Here is an 18,480-nt window from a genome sequence, read left to right as displayed (position 1 = left end):
CTGCAGCTACTGGAGCTGAAGTGGGAACCCACTAATTCTCTAACCCACTAATTCATTTATATAGTATTGTCCATGGAGATGATATGGTTGCTGAAATGTGACGGGTGTACTGGCTTGTGTGAGATACTGTACATCTTAATAGAGAGCAGTGGTGGGTGTCGCGATTGAAAGCCTCATCTCATCTTGAAAACACTCATCAGTGTATGATATCACAAGCTGAGAGAATGAAAGTATCAGCAGCCAAAGAAAAATCTTTGATACAGGTTTTCATTTGATGGCTTGGACTGAGAAGACAATCACCTCTGCTGCTCCATTCACCTCCATCACCGCTCCAAGGACACGCTGGGTGGAGGAGCAGATTGGAGCAGGAGCCAGCGTTTAACGTAATCTTCCTATGTTTAATTAGAGCGAGCGTGGTGGGCAGCTAAAGTAGAAAAAAAAAACGCATTATACCCACCATCTGGTGGGGAGAAGGCCTGCTCCTACCCAGTCTCACAGTCATTAGCCTGACTCAAGCCTGAACATGACAGCAATTTATGCAACCTGCCACGTTCAATACAGACGCAACAGCTTATGTTTAGCTGTGTTGTGACGAGAGCATGGTCACACTTTGACTCGTCACCATTGTGCTGTCTTGTAACTGTAATATGCAGGGAGCTCAAACCACCAAATTGAGATGGCAGTGTGAAGATGTTTGCCTAACAAGTCCAACCCGGTATGACCTCGCCACACTTTTCACAACATCAAAACATTCACCATTTCAGTCATTTTAAGCTTCAACAGCAAAGTCACTCTTGCCTCAACCTTCACTGGTTGTTTTCACAAGTACCAGAAGGTGGCAGTGTAAGCATAGGATTAAACTAAATGCTGTAAAACACCAACCTCCCCTGTCACCACGCCATCTCATGCATCATCACCTGGACAGTGTTCCACTTCTGCAACACATGATGGCATCCTTACACTACAAACCTTAGCTACACTTTTTAGTAAATTAATTGTACGTGCACATAATAGCTATTTACTTCCGTATCAAAACAAGGCTTTTTAAAGACTGCTATGTTTGTTTTTTTTTACATTTTAATACCCTCTTAAATGTACCAGATGTGGCAATTATTGATCCAAAGAGTTTGACTGACATATTCACAGGCAGTGAACCGTCAGCAATTCCATCTCCAGTTGATTGATTACAAGCCGTCCGCAAAACAGGATGGCTTACTTGACATTTCATTTTAAATCGGCTGAATTCTGGGGTTATGAGGTTTGAGCTTTGCGGTCATGTTTTCCACATTATATGTGACAGGTGTTTCCGTAACGGCTGTGGTTGCCTGTCAATGTAGGCAATATCAATTAAAGGTTTTTGTTCAAGTTATGACCAACTTTTTATAACCTTAAATAAAGAAATTAAAGACCAGACTGACGGTATTTGCTCAGCTTGAAACAGGTAACCTGATCATGCACACAACCTCCTCATCGGTTCACTGTAAACAGCATCATGAACTACAACAGTGAATGAGTTCTAAATGCCTCGGTGGGCTCAGTGGACTTTGTCAACAAAAGAGGCGAGGCGTATGTCTTACAAGCAGCCTGGAAAGCAGCTTTCCTCGTTCCTGTGTGTCAAAGTCTGCAGTGGGGGATTTGCGAGCGGGGGCACCTTGAGACTGCGACTGATGTTCTAAAGTTTGGATGCCGAAAAAGCACCGCGCAGTAATGTTTGAGATGAGAAGTGCAGCAGATCAAATCTCAGCACACCAAGCGAGGAAAATACTTCCTTCCTCTGAGTGGGCAGAGATGTAGTGCCAAATTGGTCTGCAGCCAGCCACCTCACAGTATATTGGTATGAGGTACACAAACGGACGGAGCCCGCAGCTAGCCCTATAGTCACTTTTAAACTTGTATTAACCAATATAATAGAAATACTAACAGAAAATAAGACATCTTAGACATAAATGAGACAACAGATTCACACGTTGATAGCGTACTTCCTGTGGTGGCTATTGTCTCATCAATGTAACATTACTGACCCCACCAGGAGAGAGTTACAATGCACTTAAATCACTACATTAACAAGCAGAGAACACATATGCAGTGAACATTCACACAACTCATGCCAGTCACTGCACTCTCCACCAAAGAAACTGCTCTCCACACTGCTAACCACTGTTGCCAACTTTTCAGTCAGAAAATTAGCTATTGGCTGTCCTAGAATTTGCTAGATGACATCATCGTCTAATATGTATATCATTTGCTGTAAGATCCTGTAGGAAAAAAGCATAACCTCGTAGGAGAGACAAAAAAATGTGAGTAAAAACACCTTAATTACGTTTCCAACTACAAATAAACTTGATTCCTGGTTTGTTGATTTCAAATTGTCCCTCATTTCATCAAAATAAAATAACTTTAATGTTTTATTTCAGTCAGAGCCTCAAAGTTGTCCCATCACACGTTGGCTATTGAGAACTTTTTAAAATTAGCACAACTGAACAGCGAATAACAGATTATGCTGTGTTTATTCTATGACTCAGTGTGGTTTGTGAATAGCACATTCTTCTGGTGAATATATGTAATAGCAATTAATTTGCAATTTCGATGTGTAGAGCTCCACATCACGGCTTGTGACTGCCTTTGGGCAGAGCGGGCCTGTGAGAACACAAAAACGCAGAACAATACGTGCTTTCACTATATTAGAAAACTGCCCAACGACGCCAGAAAAAGTCGCCAGTCGCTTTTGAGAAAACATGTCGTCAAGGGGGGTTGGAATGTCACCAGAAATAGCGACAAAATCACACTGCTGCCAACACTCAGCTAAACAGTCAACTCTGGCTAGCTGATGTCACACGTCAGTTCCCAGGCCCCGCTCCTTAAAGGTGCCCAAGCCACAGATATTGCACTACATATATCGTCTTCTCAACACTTTATTTTTTTATTTTTGTTCATTTAGCCAAGTTGGAGTCAAAATGTTCAAAATGTTTAATTTAGGTCAAGAATATGTACAATTATCTTAAATATATGCTTTTTTTTTTTTTTTTTTTTTTTTACTAATAACAGGCCGTATACAACCACAAAACAGTGATCATTTATTAATTCATTCATTTTTTTAAAACTACAATAGAGTGAGGGTGCAACATTCGAACCGTGATGTAACAAGGGATGACAGTACAGTGGAAACTGGAAATGTAAATCCAATTAATCCATTCCAGGTGCCCAAAAATGTTAAATTTTTCTAGTTTTACAAGTATAGATTAACATGCAGCAAACAATTTGAAACGCATATAAATGATGAATGAAAGTGATCACTTTTACCTTGATTGAGGACTTGCTTGTTGAAAAAGATGGCTATGAGGCACCTGCGACGGACGAGCAGAGATCCAAACCACCGTTGTGCTTTGCTTGGAGTTACTGCTTGAATTCAGCAGTGTTTATCACCTTCTTTATCAAAGTGCTGGCACTGTCTTTGGCTCCGTTGTGGGTTATTTTGCAGCCATGATCCATATGAAAAGCAGAGACATGTGCCGTAACTGTGTTAGTTAGCACAGAACTGGTCAACCACTGATCACGTCATAGAGAGGTGACGGAGCTGGAGGACAATGACTTTCCATAAAAATACGTTACAAACACAGTTGGACTTGCACAGTGTATTAGTAACACGACAAGACACACATCATACTGTACGGCACGCTAACCGGGAAATGTAAGCGAACAGAGGCAACATTTTTGCGTAAATTCTTGAAGTAAACAGAAAAACATGCTAAGCGGGGCGTACGTTAACCGACATTCCACCGTACACACAATAAACTTCAGATGCCGATATCTGAAGGGATTCAGTCTTAGACCAAAAGGGCCCTTAGGTTTGTTTCCTCGACTGGTATAGGGGGATGAAATGCAGAAGTGAAATTTTGTGCAATTCATGTGACAATAAAATGGTCTGTATGGTGAATTCATAGACGATATGATAAACATTTATATCCAGGCTGCAAACCGCTATCTGTAAAATCAAGAATGGAAATTTAAATTGCCGCTCACTAAAGCTGTAACTGTTCGAGCGCCATTGTATCTGAAAGCGCTCACAGTGCCTTATCAGCCCACTAGAACACCCTATTCCCACAAATCAGACCTACTTGTGATTCCCAGAATGTTCAAAGGCAAAATGTGAGGCAGAGCCTTCAGCTATCAGGCTCCTCTCTTGTGAAACCATCTTATAGATTCAATCTGAAGGGGCAGATAGCCTCTCTGTATTTAAGACCTTCCTATTTGACAAAGCCTTCAGTACCAACTCACACTGGCATGAATCATCCTTTGGTTAAGATGACAGGAACAGGAGTCCAGGAGTACAGTGTCTGGCCTGGGGGCCATTTGCGGCCTGCGGCTCGTTTATTGGTCCGAGGCATATTTTAAAAATAAAATTAATCACAAGCCCTCAATGCAAAGAAGGTCTTCTTTCTTACAAACAATCTCAATGTTTTTTTTTAAGGCAATGGTTGTGGTCACCTGGAGTTCCTGGCTCAGCCCACGCACGCACCACATACACAACCCAATTTCTTTCCAGTAAAACTGCAATCTCTTCTGAAACATAAAGACAAGCTTTGATCTGTCCTATCATTTCTGAGTACCAGTCTTACTCATCTCAGCCGGTAATTATTCTCAACAGTCCCTCTTTGAAATGTTATTTGAAATACAGAAATAGTTTGGGTGCAGTCTGTTTCAAAGCACACAGAAAGTCTCATCTGTCAGCAGGCACACTTTATTTTGTTCTTGGGTGCTGAGAGACGATTGCTTTACCAAATGATTGGGCACAGACGGTGTACGAGACTTTTCAACAACTTCCCATCATGACCTTTCCTCTGAACCTACAAACTGTCAGACCATTGCAAGTCTTGGCTGCACACTGTCAAAGCAAGCCAGTGTCATTCCCACATCCGGCTTGCAGGCATCTCTGGAGATGCCCCAACCTCACCCGCACCTGACAAAGACCAGGTTCAGTTTGGTCTCAGAGGCCTCATGATCCCACCTCCTATGGACAACAACAGCCTCATTCACTGCACCTCTGCTGACCTCATTGTCTCTTTGTGAAGGGAAAATCCAGAGTTGCATTCTGTTAAATGGTCCAACTCCGGACACCCGCCTCACAGTCCACTCTAGCTCGGCCACGGGACTCCAGATGAGCGCGCACATTGGGGGCACTCACTTGCGACAGCGCGTGCAAACAAAATGGTAAGAAAATAGACTTGCTCGCGCCTTTCATTCAACTGCTGTCAGCATCAGTATAAACGTGTAGCTTTGTCACATTTTGCATGCTTGATAATGGAAGTGCATTTCAAATTACACAAAGCTGCGCTGTATTGCTTTTGAGTTACATGTTTGTTCCAGTGGCGACAATACTATTAGCTACACTTAATAATGGTTATGAAAGTGCATTTCAAATTACCCAAAGCTGTGCTGTATCGCTTTTGAGTTACATGCTTGTTCCAGTGGCGAGAATACTATTAGCTACACTTAAGCGCTGCAATTACACAAGAGAGCAGGTGGTGGTGGCATTAATTTAGATGGAAATTGGAATCAAATTGTTTGCCTAGCACATAGAGCTGGTTTTAGTCCAAGCATCTTCATACTGTCAATATGCTTATCATAGAAAACATCTGCTACAAAAGAGAGGTAGGCCTGCGATAAAAAAAAAAAAATTCAAGCACTACTACCTGAATAACAATAAGATCATTCAGAACAGGTGCCAATGATAATGCCCTTACTGACGCTGTGACAGAGTCCTGATGGAGACACATTATCAGTGATTGAGAATACGGCTGCCATCCGCCATCCCTTCCGCTCAGAGAAGGCAGAAGTCGTGGAACAAAGCCAGGGAGTGCAGAACTGGTTGAATGGGTTTCAGAATACACCTCACAGTAAGTGCCTGTCATAACGCCTGATCACCACTAACAACCTCGAGCTGCTAAAACGTAATGGAGCTCAAACTTTGATGCCGTACTGACAATGTAGTGAGGTTGTGCAGGTGTACCTAATATCTGCCTGAAAAAAGGCTTTACTAATCGGAATGACGTGGAAGTCTTTTCATTAAATATCACTAAGTTGCAATGCAATATTAATCAGTTACTCTAGCTCAAAGGCTGGTGAGGCTGCTGGCAGCTGTGTGTGTACTTGGACTCCTGGGAGGCTTGGCTGTCGGGGTCTGGTTTTTAGGTGAGTGATTGTATAACAAATCAGAACAATGAGTGTAATTGTACTGTATAATAAATAGGAAACAAGCTATATTTAAAAAAAAAAATAGAACCGTGAAGTCTGGTTTAATGCACCACAGTGGCGCCTCCCTGACTGCATAAATTGCTCATACAAAATCAGGCCAATAAAAGGGTTTCCAAAGCACGGCCCACATCTGTGTTTGCGTTAGCCTGCGGCACATTTTAAATATATAATTTAATAGGGAAACTTAAAAACAGCAAGAGCAGCAAAAATGGAAAAATCTGCAGTAGTTTTACAAGAATAAAGTGAAAATATTAAGAGAAGAGTTAATTTAACAGAACAAGTCAATTTTACAAGAATAATGTAATATGAGGAAAAATCGTAGTAGCATAAAGTAAAAAAAAAAAGTGTTTTTAAGTTGTAATATGAGAAACAAACAACAAAGTTATAATTTTTTTTAAATCAGGTTGAAAAAAAATTGCAATTCACTCATGTCAAAATATTATGAGAATAAAGTCATAATATTACAAGGGAAATTTACATTTTATTACAAACATTAAGAAGAAAGTTTAAATATTTGGAAACAAAAAAACTGCAAAAATGAGGGGGGAAAAAGCAAAGAGCGACAATGATACTAATAATAGGCTTTTGCACCTATATCATAAAGCTAAGATGCATTTTTTTCTTGAAACGTCTTAGCATATCCACGTGTTGCTTTACAAATTATCAAAGTGGCGCTTGCATCCTTTATTTTGCATTATGTGGCCCTCGGTGGAAAAAGTATGGTCTGGTTTTCGTCATTAATCCGTTCCAAAAGATCTGACAAAAAAACATGTATTTTCCTAAAAGAAATAAATCCAATTAATCCGCTCCAGACACCCAAATATATTAACACAAAACACATTTTATAGAGAATAATGACAGTTGTTCATGAAGAAAACAAAGCAAAATACATATAAATGACAAATTAAATGGAAAAATGAAGAGAGGACTTTTAACTCTCTTGATGACTAGCAAACACAGATGAGCGGAGGGAGGACTGAGGGATAGGCGAAGAGGCACGCGGACGTTGTTTCTTGTAGTCCGTTACAAACTTAACTTTAAAGAGTAGAGCTGTATACTTTCTCACTTGAACTTCATTGTAAACTTAAGCAGCAGGTACAACCATTTATTTTTCTGTAATGTGTCTCTGCTAAACCATTTCCACTGCAACCTGTTTTAAATAAGGAAGCTTTACATTCCAATTCCGTTGTAACAGACGCGATCTTCGTTCTTTCTTGAGCTCAATAGTTTCTCACCTTCTGGCACTTGCAAATTTTTGCAGTCGTCCTCAATAAAAAAAAAAAAAAAAAGCACAGATCAGAAATACGCAGTGCGCTTGAACACCTCGTCATCACACAAAGCAGTACTCGAAAGCAGGAAGGAAGGAGCTAGATACAGAGTTGTTCGTTATGTGTGCGTCCTATGAACAAATAAAGCACCCACACACATAATGAAGATTCAAGAATTCCCTGGCCAGAATCAGTCCCTGCTGTCCCAATTCTAAAAGAACCATTATCCATTCTTGACAGTGACTGAGTCTCCAATGCTTGGATGCTTTGTTTGTGCACTCGACTAGTGTGTTAGGTTCACTGTTTGGTTGTAACGGAGACATATTTGGCAATCAATTTTGTTGAAAACCGAATATGACACAAACCGGGGCATACGAATACCGAGGTTCCACTGTAGTGACAAACAACCTCTTCAAGTCTGCCATGACTGTTGATTTGATGATATGACAAGTGTGGCCAATCAACAATGTTTACAATGTGGCTGTGACAGTGTTTGTTTTGACAGTCTAGTTTAATTGCGATATTGACTGCCAGTTTTGACCTAGTGTAATGCACTTTTAATGATCATCGGGTGCATTATCCTCATTTACATTACTGACTACTCAACTATGTCTCCCCACTCATAGTCAAGTTTCTCCTGAGGCCGTCATCTTCTCACCGTCCAGTGGGACTCGGGGACACAAAAGAGACGCCATTCTGCAACATGACAGAGGACGTTTCCATCTCCGACCCCAGGAAAGGTCTGTGTTACCTCCCTTTCTTCTCTACTAATTGGAGGCAAGATTCTGTTTCATTGTTAATAAGGAAGAAAGAGGAAGCTGCAGAAAAGGGCAGTCAGGCTTCATCAAAGCAGGGGTCACACTACAGCTCTGAAGCAAATTTTGAGTAGAAAATTACCATTCAAAGCTGATTCTTGGTTGCTTTTTTCTTTTTACTCTGGAGACTTGCCCATTGACGGGCATGAAAACATGTAATAATTATCTGTGCTTATTTGGCTACATTAGCATACAGTACTTTTTTTGCTTGATCTTCAATCAATTCACACTCATGGAGGGTTCATCATGTGTTGGCCTGCATCGGGAGGGATTTTGAATCAATCAGGTTCAGTGTTTTACAGGATCAGTCCCGAGAACTCCCTGCTGGAGATCCAGCTGGAAAAGCTGCCCACCTGGTTGCCAGTGTGCTATGAAAGGTGGAACTCTTCTTTGGGAACGCTGGTGTGCAGGCAGCTGGGTTATCTGAGGTACGTCTGCTCCTGTCGGTGCGATCTCATTACTGAACTCGCGGCTCTTAAGACAGTCGTGCGCGGACTCACAAACGTACCGTTCAAGCTTAAAATTGCCTGAAGGCTTCATTATGAGCTCACAGTTCGTGTTCAAATGAGAACATAGAAAAATCTAACAAGAAAGTGAAGCATTAGGCCTCAACTTTTAATGTACGCAGTGCCTCATTCACCCAGTGTGTCATTCACTTGACTAAATAAGCACCCATCCATTGTTCCACACTGGGTAGGAAAAACAAGATGGCGCAACTTGGTCTTGGTCTTAAATTACACATGGACCTGGTGCAGTATTGTAAAATGTAACTAGATGATTGCGTGCGAATGCCCAAGCCTAATGAGGTGGGGGGAAAACAAAAATGAGGAAAAAAAGGAATACAAACAAGCTAATATCTCACACAGGCACACCGTACATCAGGGGTCAGCAACGTTTTTCCTTGTGAGAACTACTTTTACAAAATGAAAATGGCCAAGAGCTACTCATTTTTGTAACATTTATTTTAAGAGCTTATTTTAAACCCAAACAAAGCGAAAATGCTTGTTTTACCAGAACATTAACAAAATGCTGGTGTCCACAACTCACATTTTGTATTTCAGAATGCATTTCTTTCTACTGTTCTTTCATTATTAACTGAAAACCTGAATGAAAAGCAGGCTTGCGGGCACCTCGTGTGGTCGTGGGGGCTACCTGGTGCCCGCGGGCACCACGTTGGTGACCCCTGCCGTACACTATACTGACTGTCACTAATGGCAAGGGGCAAACAGGGGCTTTAGACACAACGAACCTCACTAACCCACCAAACTCGCTTTGCAGTACACCCCTTATCCTCCAATCTCGGATCAATGAAAAAAAAAAAAATAAACGCCAAAAATTGGTTGGACATCTCTCATAATTACAATGCTTAAGCATATATTAAAATGCATTTGTAATTGTAGGGTTGATTAAATAAGACCCACAATATAAGAAAATTGTCACTATGCATTTGTATAACATTGTAATTCCAGGCTGACCAAACATAAAGGAGTGAATCTGACTGACATCGGGCCCAATTATACGGACGGCTTTTTACAGATAAGCCCAGAACACAGGGGAAGTCTGGAAAACATGTGGCAATTCAGGTAACGTCTCACAGCGATGAAGATAAAGTTGCCGGCACGGAAACGTGGACTATTCATCATCAGTTACCAAGTTTCCTTTCATTTAGGCGGACCTGCATCACTGATAAGGTTATCGCTTTGCAATGTTTTGGTGAGAACTTTCAACTAGACGTCAATCATATCAGACGTGTTTTATAGAAGTGCGGATCCCTGTTGATGAATGGAATGGATGTGCTTGCAGAGTGCGGCACACGAGCCAAGCTGCCCAGGATAATTGGGGGAGTCGAGGCCACGCTGGGCAGGTGGCCATGGCAGGTCAGCCTCTCCTACAGCAACCGCCACACCTGCGGAGGCTCCATCATCACCAGTCAATGGATAGTAACAGCTGCTCACTGTGTGCACAAGTAAGAACTTTAGCAGCACTAAAAAGGTCATAGTAAGTCTGTAGCGGTTTGTAACAGTCACGCCACACAGCACAGGTGACAATTGTCCCATTCAGGCTCTGACTCCTGCTCATTGCTTTAAATGTCAGCTACAGGCTGCCTCAGGTATCCAGCTGGGCGGTCTACACAGGTCTTGTGATGCGAAACTCAGCAAACATGACGGAGCATGTGGGGCATGCCGTGGAGAAGATCATCTACAACAAGAACTACAACCACGTGAGCCACGATAGTGACATCGCCTTGATGAAACTACAGACACCACTTAATTTCTCAGGTAGCAATCTGCTCTGAGCGTTTACCCATAAAAAAATATCAGTGGAGTCTGTCAAGAGAGAGTCGCTCCAGATCTTAAGGTTTATATGCATCCCACAGCAAAATCAATACACCAGACGGACACAAATTAGAGTCCGAGATCTTCGCATTCACCGTGCAGAAAAAACAACTAATTGCACACAATTTAATATTAATATTCTATATCGGGGTGTCAAAAGTGCAGGCCAGGGTCCACCAGTGGCCTGCAGTTGGTTTTTTTTATTCACTCGTGGCACATTCTAAAAATCTAATTCCAACAAGGAAAAAAAAAAAAAAAAAAAAAAGTTAAAATCACCAGTAATTTTACAAGAATAAATTCAAAATATTAAGAGGAAAAAGTGGTAATTTTATGAGACTAATGTAACATGAGGGAAAGTAACAGTGGTATAAAGTTGACGAAAGATATTTTTCAAGTTGCAAACAAAACAAAGTTGTAATTTTTGGAAAATAAGTTTGCGGCTATAATGTTACAAGATTAAAGTCAAAATATCGTGAGAATACAGTCATAAATACGAGAAGAAAATACAACAACAAAGTTGAAATAGCTGGAAAAAAAAAATTTAAATGGAAAAAAAAAACAAATTTTATGACAACAAAATAAAAATTAAGGGAAAAAAGTCGTATCCTAACAAGAAGAAAAGTCACAATTTTACGAGAATAAATTCATGAGGAAAAATGTCATTTTACAACTGAAATATTAGAGAAATAAAATTTTATTTTTTTAAAGTCATATCATGAGAAACAAAACAAAATAAAGTCAGAATTTTGGTAAAATTAGGTTGGGGAAAATGGATAATATGGGAATACACTCATATTACAAACAGAAAATTTATGAAGATTATTCAAGAAGAAAGTTGAATACGGTAGTTGAATTACAAAAAAAAAACAGCAAAGACCAAAGTTTATACTAATAGGCTTTTTCACCTCTGTCACAAAGTCAAGATGCAGTTTTTTTCTTGAAATATATATACACAGTATAACTTCTTAGCCTATCTACTTACAAAATATCAAAGTGGCCTTCGCATCCTTTCATTTTCCCTATGTGGCTCTCGCTGGAAAAGGTTTGGACACCCCTGTTGTATACCATATTGCAGAAGAGGTAGCATATTCAAGGTAACAGTGTAATGTTTACGAGAAAAATGGTGCCTATAATATTGGCATTTAATATTTATTGATTGGCCACAGGTGACAAAGACCTCCTGTGGATTTGTGTGGTGCAAAATTAGAAAAACGTTATTCCTTGGCCAAGATACTGAACCTCCAGTTACTCCAGATGCTGCGTCCTCAGTAGGTAAATGTGGTAACAATGTCAAATCACTTTGAGTACCTTCAAAAGGTAGAAAAGTGCTGCACAAGTGAAAGGCCATTTACTGTATGAATACTTACCAATACTTATAAAGCCTTGTAATAAGGCTTTAAACCAACAATGCTTGCCACAGGTAGTAAAACAATACATCTATGAAAATGACACTGTATGGGGAATAAAGTGCAAAATTTTAACCACCTGTCTCCCTGTCCCGGATTGCATTAGATACAGTTAGGCCTGTTTGTTTGCCCCAGTATAACTATGACCCACCTGGAGGAACACAGTGCTGGATCTCTGGCTGGGGATACACACAACCTGACGGTGGTAAGATTGGCGATTGCATACATCCTGTGTTCCAAGCATACAGACAGAGCTGCCATGGCGTGTGTTCTCTCCCTTCAGTTCACTCATCAGATATCCTGAAAGAGGCCCCTGTTCCCATTATAAGTACCAACAAGTGCAACAGCTCCTGCATGTACAATGGCGAGATCACACAGAGGATGCTCTGTGCCGGATACACGGAGGGAAAAGTGGACGCGTGTCAGGTGAGATGCGTGAGTCTGACTATACCTTGCAAAGACGTTTTTGAATATTGTTGGTATGTGGGAAGACTGGACCAGTCAGTCAACATCTGTATTCAACACCGGTGTAGGGTGACAGTGGCGGTCCTCTGGTGTGCCAGGATGACAACGTGTGGAGGTTAATGGGGGTTGTCAGCTGGGGGAATGGCTGCGCCGAGCCCAACCACCCTGGAGTCTACACCAAAGTGGCTGAATTTCTTGGCTGGCTCTATGAGATGATGGAGGTAGATCACATACTCAGAGTCACAATACTCACAATTGATGTCATTTGTATACATTACATTTCAGGTTATATTGTTAATACAATTTCATTCAACCTCCTTTCTAATACAATGTTTTTCTGTTCATGAACTTTGCAGAATTACTGAGTCAAGAAACACAAGCAGAGGAGGCAATTCAGCAGTGCACATTTTTACAACGTTATTTAATGTAAACTTACATATCAGACTGAAAGCATCAAGACGCATTGTCTTTTTTTAACGTACCAAATAAAAAGGTCTATTGTCACGTAATTATCAGTTGTAGGTCCTCCTCTCTTCACCACCAGGTGTCACCTGTGTAACGCTTCCGCTCAAAGTCGTTTCCCTAGCAACTTACAACATAGTAACCCAGCACTGACTGCAGTTCAACTACAGATTAGTTTAATTTGGCTTGCTAGTCCAATTTTAACGATTTCTGTAATATTTAATTAGGAGTTTTTGTGTGACTTAGCAACAACAAATCTAAGTTTCATTAATATCCGGCGCATTTGCTCTCCTGCTAATGCGAACTTGTTCCCAATTGCTAGCATGACCTAACTTAAGTTAGCGTTAGCGTTAGCATAAAACCGACGCTAGCTGCCTTTGAAAAGGTTAATAGAGAGTGCCATTCGCCATTAATGCTTGGCTAGCTCTAATAAACCGAGGATTTAGAGTGTTTGGGTGAGAAATGTCTAGCTGTCGCAACGTTTTCCAGCGGGCCAGCCAGCTGTGGTCCATGTTGAATGGTCTTTGCCAGTGGGACCCAGATGCCTACCGAAGCTTCGTTGAGAAACAGATGAAATCCGGAATGGAGTACAACACGCCGCCTCGACTGGAGTCGTGTATAAGCACAGACATGTTGGTAAGTTTCCATCAATTTGTTCGCCAAATTTGCCCACAGACGGAGCAGGCCCAAGCACAGGTGTAGCTCATTAGGAGTGGCCGCGTTCCAATTTGCTGGGCCCAAGAGTGATGAAAAGTTTGGCTCTTTTGGCTCGGCTCACTAAAAAGAGTCGTCTCCCAAACGACTCCTTTGATATTTGTTGTTGTGATTTCTTACCAAAATACGGGTAAATGAATTTCTAATGGGCAAATATAGTTATATCAAATGTTTAATATTAAAATGGTTTTATTCATACGCTCAACATGGAACAGATTGCAACAAAAAGTAATTATAAAACACAAAAACAAAGACCCAATTAGATAAAACGGTCCAATCTCTCTGTGTGTATTATTTGTAAATTTGCTGCTATTCACATTGAAATAACAAAACATCACAGAACAAAATAGAAATTTAAATGTGCAAAACTACAGCATCCACAGGTTTTGCTAGTCAGGATTGGCATTCAGAAACACAAAAGTTTGTCAAATTTTGTTTCTTGCGGCTCTTTTTCCACATTTAGAATTTTTTCCGCAACCTAATTAACCAAAAAATTACACTTTTATTCGTTGTTTTTTGTTTCTCATAATATTACAACATAACAATATTACGACATAACACTCGGATTAGTCCAATTTATGTTTATTTATGTGCATGGTTGTAGGTGACTACAATGTAAAATGACCAGGAATTATATATAATAAAAGTCAAGCTCAAATGAAACTATACATTTCATCAAAATTGAGGAAAATTGTCTGTGTCACGGTGTCAGGCACTGTTAAAAACTCAACATTTTTAATATGATCCAATCTGTGACCTGTGTTCTACACACAAAAGATCCCTGCAACATCCCGGTGCGATGCAATGATGGACAATTTTCTAAATGACTGTCTAATGGATTCGCATTTAATGCACACATGGTCAACGCTTTTGACTGTTAAACCTCGCAGTTTATATTTAGAGAGTTTTTTAAGAGGCATTTTCCTACTCAAATTTTTAATGAAGTAACTTGTGCCCTCACCAGGAACCGCAAGGCCTGCTGTACATCAACATATGCAGCTGGAAGCGTGTGCCAGGACCCCAGGACCCCAGCAAGCCATTACCTGTGTATGCTGGAAGCCTGGAAGCGGACACAAAGGAAGGTCAGACCTAAAGACACAACATTTCTGCTTACATATGTATTTACAGTATATACTATCGTATGTATGTATGTACAGTATGTACTATCGATAAAAATAATGTATGTAAAGATGTCATGTTCATATCATAGGGAGTAAAACATGCATATAAATGGGTGTTTCGCAGGTGGTCCCACTGTGGTGGACATAGCATTTAACCCTGAAGTGCTACAGAAATGTAAGAAAAACAAGGCAGAGATGACCCAGGTTTACATGCTGGCTCAAAGCTTCGCCCAGCGTCACTATGGGATCCAGCTGGCTTCGTCGTACATGATAGTTAGCTCTTCCCCCAGAAATAGCCCAGAGGACTTGCATCGCCGCCTTGGCTTCCAGCAGCAGCGGGTGAACCCAGTCACGCAGTCAGACACAGGTAGAGTACCGTAATAAGTCAGTGCCCTGACAAGCTGCTGCAGGCCCTTTTTTTGTTTGAGCTCATCTTTTACTTCCCACCACTATCGATAACAATCAGGCCTTTTTTTTTTTTTTAAATCTTTTACAGCCAGTCCGAGCCCGGACTCCCTGCTTCAGCAGATCACCTCTCTGCGCTTGGACAAAGAAAACACAGAGCTGCCAGCTGATATTGTCCGTCGGCCCGTGGTGCGCAAAAAGGGTTTGATCGAGGTAATCTCCTCGACCACGTTCAAGCAGCCTGAGAAGCCCGAGCACAGGCTGGAGGTGAAGGCTGACGCCGAGGGATTTCCCTGCAAGCTGGAGCTGACTGTGGAGCTGCCCAAGATCAGCTCCATGTCCGAGTGGCAGCTCAAGATGTCCAAGGTTAGTCCAAGAACAGGTGCCGGCGAGGATGTCAATAAAGGGGTGTCCCAATTACATAATTGTATAAGCTAACTGTTCCACTCCTGAACCACTGCACACACAAGGATGAACATTTGTCAAAACATGAACAGCTAGCGTTTTGCCTGCGCTGTTTTTAGTCTGACAAGGTTTGAAATTTATCACGCCCACTGTAACTTTACGGTGTTAATCCAAATCACCCCCAAAATTGGATACAGCCATTCTTCGCTACATCGCAGTTTGAACATCGCTCCCTCACTCTCTTGCCTTATTTCCAAATTAATTCATTCATAAACATTGCTGTTTCGTGGATGACTACAGTCTATCATTTATTATTATTTGTCATATGAAGTAGTTACGGTGACAAAAACTTAGACTACTATGTTACCACATTATTACATTACATTACCATTTTCCTATGTATTTTAAACCGGCACAGAGTGCATTTGGATTACAGGAAGTGAACAAATGAATTACAATTTATGTAAAACGGGTGGGGTAGGATTAAATAAGATTTGCTTCTTCCTACTACTTTTGGACATATGGAACTGTGCATTGTAATATGTGGTGTATTCCAATGTTGAAATTAAACCATTACCATATTGGGTAAAACGAATATAAAGGAGACTATATGTGTGTTATTTCATGTCTAGAGGGTTCTAATAATATAAAAAACCTATTTAGAAGGTCGTAAACAGGTTTTTTATGCTATAACTATGAAAATATTCAATTTCTAAATAAGGAATGCAACCAACTAACTGCGATAAACGAGGGATAACTGTACACACTTTTACGGGACTGACAAGCACGTTTGTAAAATTTCAGCAAGATTGGTGCAAAAACATGGCCGCCATCAAGCAAAACATCTTTGCATGGACGTACAAACCAAATTGGCCATAAATCAATCATCATTTCTCTCATTATAAACTTTTGAGAATATCTGTGATACACGTATGCTGTCATATCTTCCACAACCCATAGGGGGCGCCACAAAGGCAGATATTGTCAATGCCAAATGTGTGGATGCCATTATACTGCAAATACCTGCAAGTTCTGTTATTGCATGCCTTTCTCTACACAGGATGACGTCTTGTTGGAGGTGGAGGACGTCTACCTTTTGCTTCTGGACTTCCCAAAAGCTGTCAATGAAAGCAGCGCGGTGGCCATCTTTAACAAGACGAATCGAAGGCTTACTGTGACAGCTGATATTTTGTGACGTGTCTTGTGTGCTGCCAGCCATTGTTACTGACATCACTAATGAGGAACGGACTGAAGAAACTTGTCCAACTGAAAATAAAGTAAAATACTGAAAAAGCACAGAGCAAACTCCTCAGACTGGCAAAGAAAAAGCAAGAAATGAATGGTTGTATAGACCACAGCTCCCCAAACACTGGTTTATGTTGTTTTGTTTCATTGTTTTTCTTTGAGCGTTTATTCCCACTTTGATCAGTGTCCTTGAATGCAGCATAGTTGTTATGTCAGGTTAGTTTGAGCGATGCATAATCTCAAGTTAATTCATGCTAGCACACTGCCTGGCACCTATTGTCTGTATTCACTTTGCGCTCTTTATTCAATGTTGTTTTAAGCTACTTTTCTGATTGTGTTCAATGCAGTGACAGGCTTTCATTGTGATGGACGGAAGTGTTGTCTTGAATAGGGGTGTCCATAATGGGGCTCTTAGCTGTTTTGTTTTTTTTTTTATTATTGGCCCGCAGCAAATTCTAAAAATATAATTTAACAAGGGGAAAAAAAAAAATCTAAAAATCTGTAACTTTACAAGAATAAAGTCAAAATATTACGAGAAAATAAATTGTAATCTAACAAGAAAAAGTAATTTTACAAGAATAATGTAATATGAGGGAAAATAACATTTTCATAAAACTTGAAAAAAAAATATTAAAGTTGTAATATTATGAAAAACAAACAGTTGTCATTTTTGGGAGGGATATTAGATTGCAGAAAAAGTTATAATACAAAAATAAAGTCAAAATATTATGACAAAAAAGTCCTAATTATGAGAAGAACTTACAAGAAGAACAATAAAATAGAAGCAGAAATGGAAAGAACAGCTGTAATTTTACAAGAGTAAAGTCAAAATATTAAGACAAAATTCTATTTTAATGAGAAAAAAAGTTGCAATTTTGCGAGAATAAACTATGAGGAAAACTAATGTCATTTTAGTAGCATAAAAAAGTAGCATTAAAGAAAAAATACTTTTTAGTTACAATATTATGGGCACAAAGTATTAAACATTACGTGAAGGAAATTTACAAAGATTTATGAAGAAAGTAAATACTTTGAAAATTAAAAAAAAAACAGCAAAAATGGGGAAAAGACCGAAGTTAATCCTAATAATACGTTTTTCCACCAATATGTGTTATTTCGTGAAATACACAGTATGTAACTTAGCATATCTACATGTGTTTCTTTACAAAATCTCAAAGTGGCAACGTTACATCCTTGCATTTTGCACTATGTGGCCCTCATTGGAAAAGGTTTGGACACCCCTGGTCTTGAGCGTCCTCATGTTAGGCTTCGGTGGTCATCATCTCGGTTACCTTCTGCTTGTTTTTGCGTTAGACACAACACAAAATAAATTCATTAATTCATAGCTTTAGGTAATTTATTGATACACCCCCCTCTGTCTGTGAACTCAAAAAGGTTGGGGACCACTGTTGGAGACCAGCACAATGTATCCTACCAGACATTGTATCATAACGACTGACATCATAAGGTCAGTTGATGTGAAACTGAACTGCAGGGACTCAAACAAATAAACTTCCAAAGCGTAAATGATATTGTGAACTGCTGTCCCACCGTGTTGTGCTGTGTGTGCGTGCGTGTGAGGCGCC

General features: G+C 40.2%; 2 protein-coding genes and 1 long non-coding RNA gene across 3 annotated transcripts; 2 read left to right on the top strand and 1 right to left on the bottom strand.

The window, feature by feature from the left end:
• Positions 1 to 5,144: 5,144 nt before the first annotated feature.
• On the top strand, positions 5,145 to 13,102 carry tmprss5 (transmembrane serine protease 5). The gene is made up of 13 exons (XM_054795255.1): positions 5,145 to 5,208; positions 5,756 to 5,894; positions 6,100 to 6,189; positions 8,147 to 8,260; positions 8,628 to 8,763; positions 9,805 to 9,918; positions 10,005 to 10,048; positions 10,139 to 10,301; positions 10,430 to 10,614; positions 12,184 to 12,282; positions 12,361 to 12,503; positions 12,611 to 12,763; positions 12,899 to 13,102. The coding sequence occupies exons 1-13, from the start codon at positions 5,206 to 5,208 to the stop codon at positions 12,905 to 12,907; spliced, it is 1,392 nt and encodes a 463-aa protein (XP_054651230.1). The 5' UTR covers positions 5,145 to 5,205; the 3' UTR covers positions 12,908 to 13,102.
• On the bottom strand, positions 11,424 to 13,730 carry LOC129191682 (uncharacterized). Its single transcript, XR_008573246.1, has 3 exons — positions 13,554 to 13,730; positions 12,529 to 12,747; positions 11,424 to 12,377 (listed from the first exon to the last, which is right to left on the bottom strand). It is a non-coding gene; the product is annotated as an uncharacterized LOC129191682 (long non-coding RNA).
• Positions 13,122 to 17,782, top strand: pih1d2 (PIH1 domain containing 2). Its single transcript, XM_054795256.1, has 5 exons — positions 13,122 to 13,640; positions 14,683 to 14,800; positions 14,964 to 15,206; positions 15,336 to 15,610; positions 16,710 to 17,782. Exons 1-5 carry the CDS (start codon positions 13,467 to 13,469, stop codon positions 16,842 to 16,844), a joined length of 945 nt encoding a protein of 314 aa, XP_054651231.1. The 5' UTR covers positions 13,122 to 13,466; the 3' UTR covers positions 16,845 to 17,782.
• Positions 17,783 to 18,480: the final 698 nt, after the last annotated feature.

This window comes from Dunckerocampus dactyliophorus, chromosome 12 (genome assembly GCF_027744805.1).
Source record: "Dunckerocampus dactyliophorus isolate RoL2022-P2 chromosome 12, RoL_Ddac_1.1, whole genome shotgun sequence".
NCBI classification, from domain to species: Eukaryota; Metazoa; Chordata; class Actinopteri; order Syngnathiformes; family Syngnathidae; genus Dunckerocampus; species Dunckerocampus dactyliophorus.
This window is presented reverse-complemented; position numbering and strand designations above follow the sequence as displayed.

What these genes read in the sequence shown, in the direction of transcription:
- pih1d2 (XM_054795256.1), top strand. Translation starts at nt 13,467, where the DNA reads ATGTCTAGCTGTCGCAACGTTTTCCAGCGGGCCAGCCAGCTGTGGTCC. An exon ending in GTATAAGCACAGACATGTTG is followed by an intron (nt 13,641 to 14,682) that starts GTAAGTTTCCAT and finishes TGCCCTCACCAG; the next exon opens with GAACCGCAAGGCCTGCTGTA. An exon ending in AGTCACGCAGTCAGACACAG is followed by an intron (nt 15,207 to 15,335) that starts GTAGAGTACCGT and finishes AATCTTTTACAG; the next exon opens with CCAGTCCGAGCCCGGACTCC.
- tmprss5 (XM_054795255.1), top strand. An exon ending in TGTCGGGGTCTGGTTTTTAG is followed by an intron (nt 6,190 to 8,146) that starts GTGAGTGATTGT and finishes CCCCACTCATAG; the next exon opens with TCAAGTTTCTCCTGAGGCCG. An exon ending in GACACCACTTAATTTCTCAG is followed by an intron (nt 10,615 to 12,183) that starts GTAGCAATCTGC and finishes GGATTGCATTAG; the next exon opens with ATACAGTTAGGCCTGTTTGT.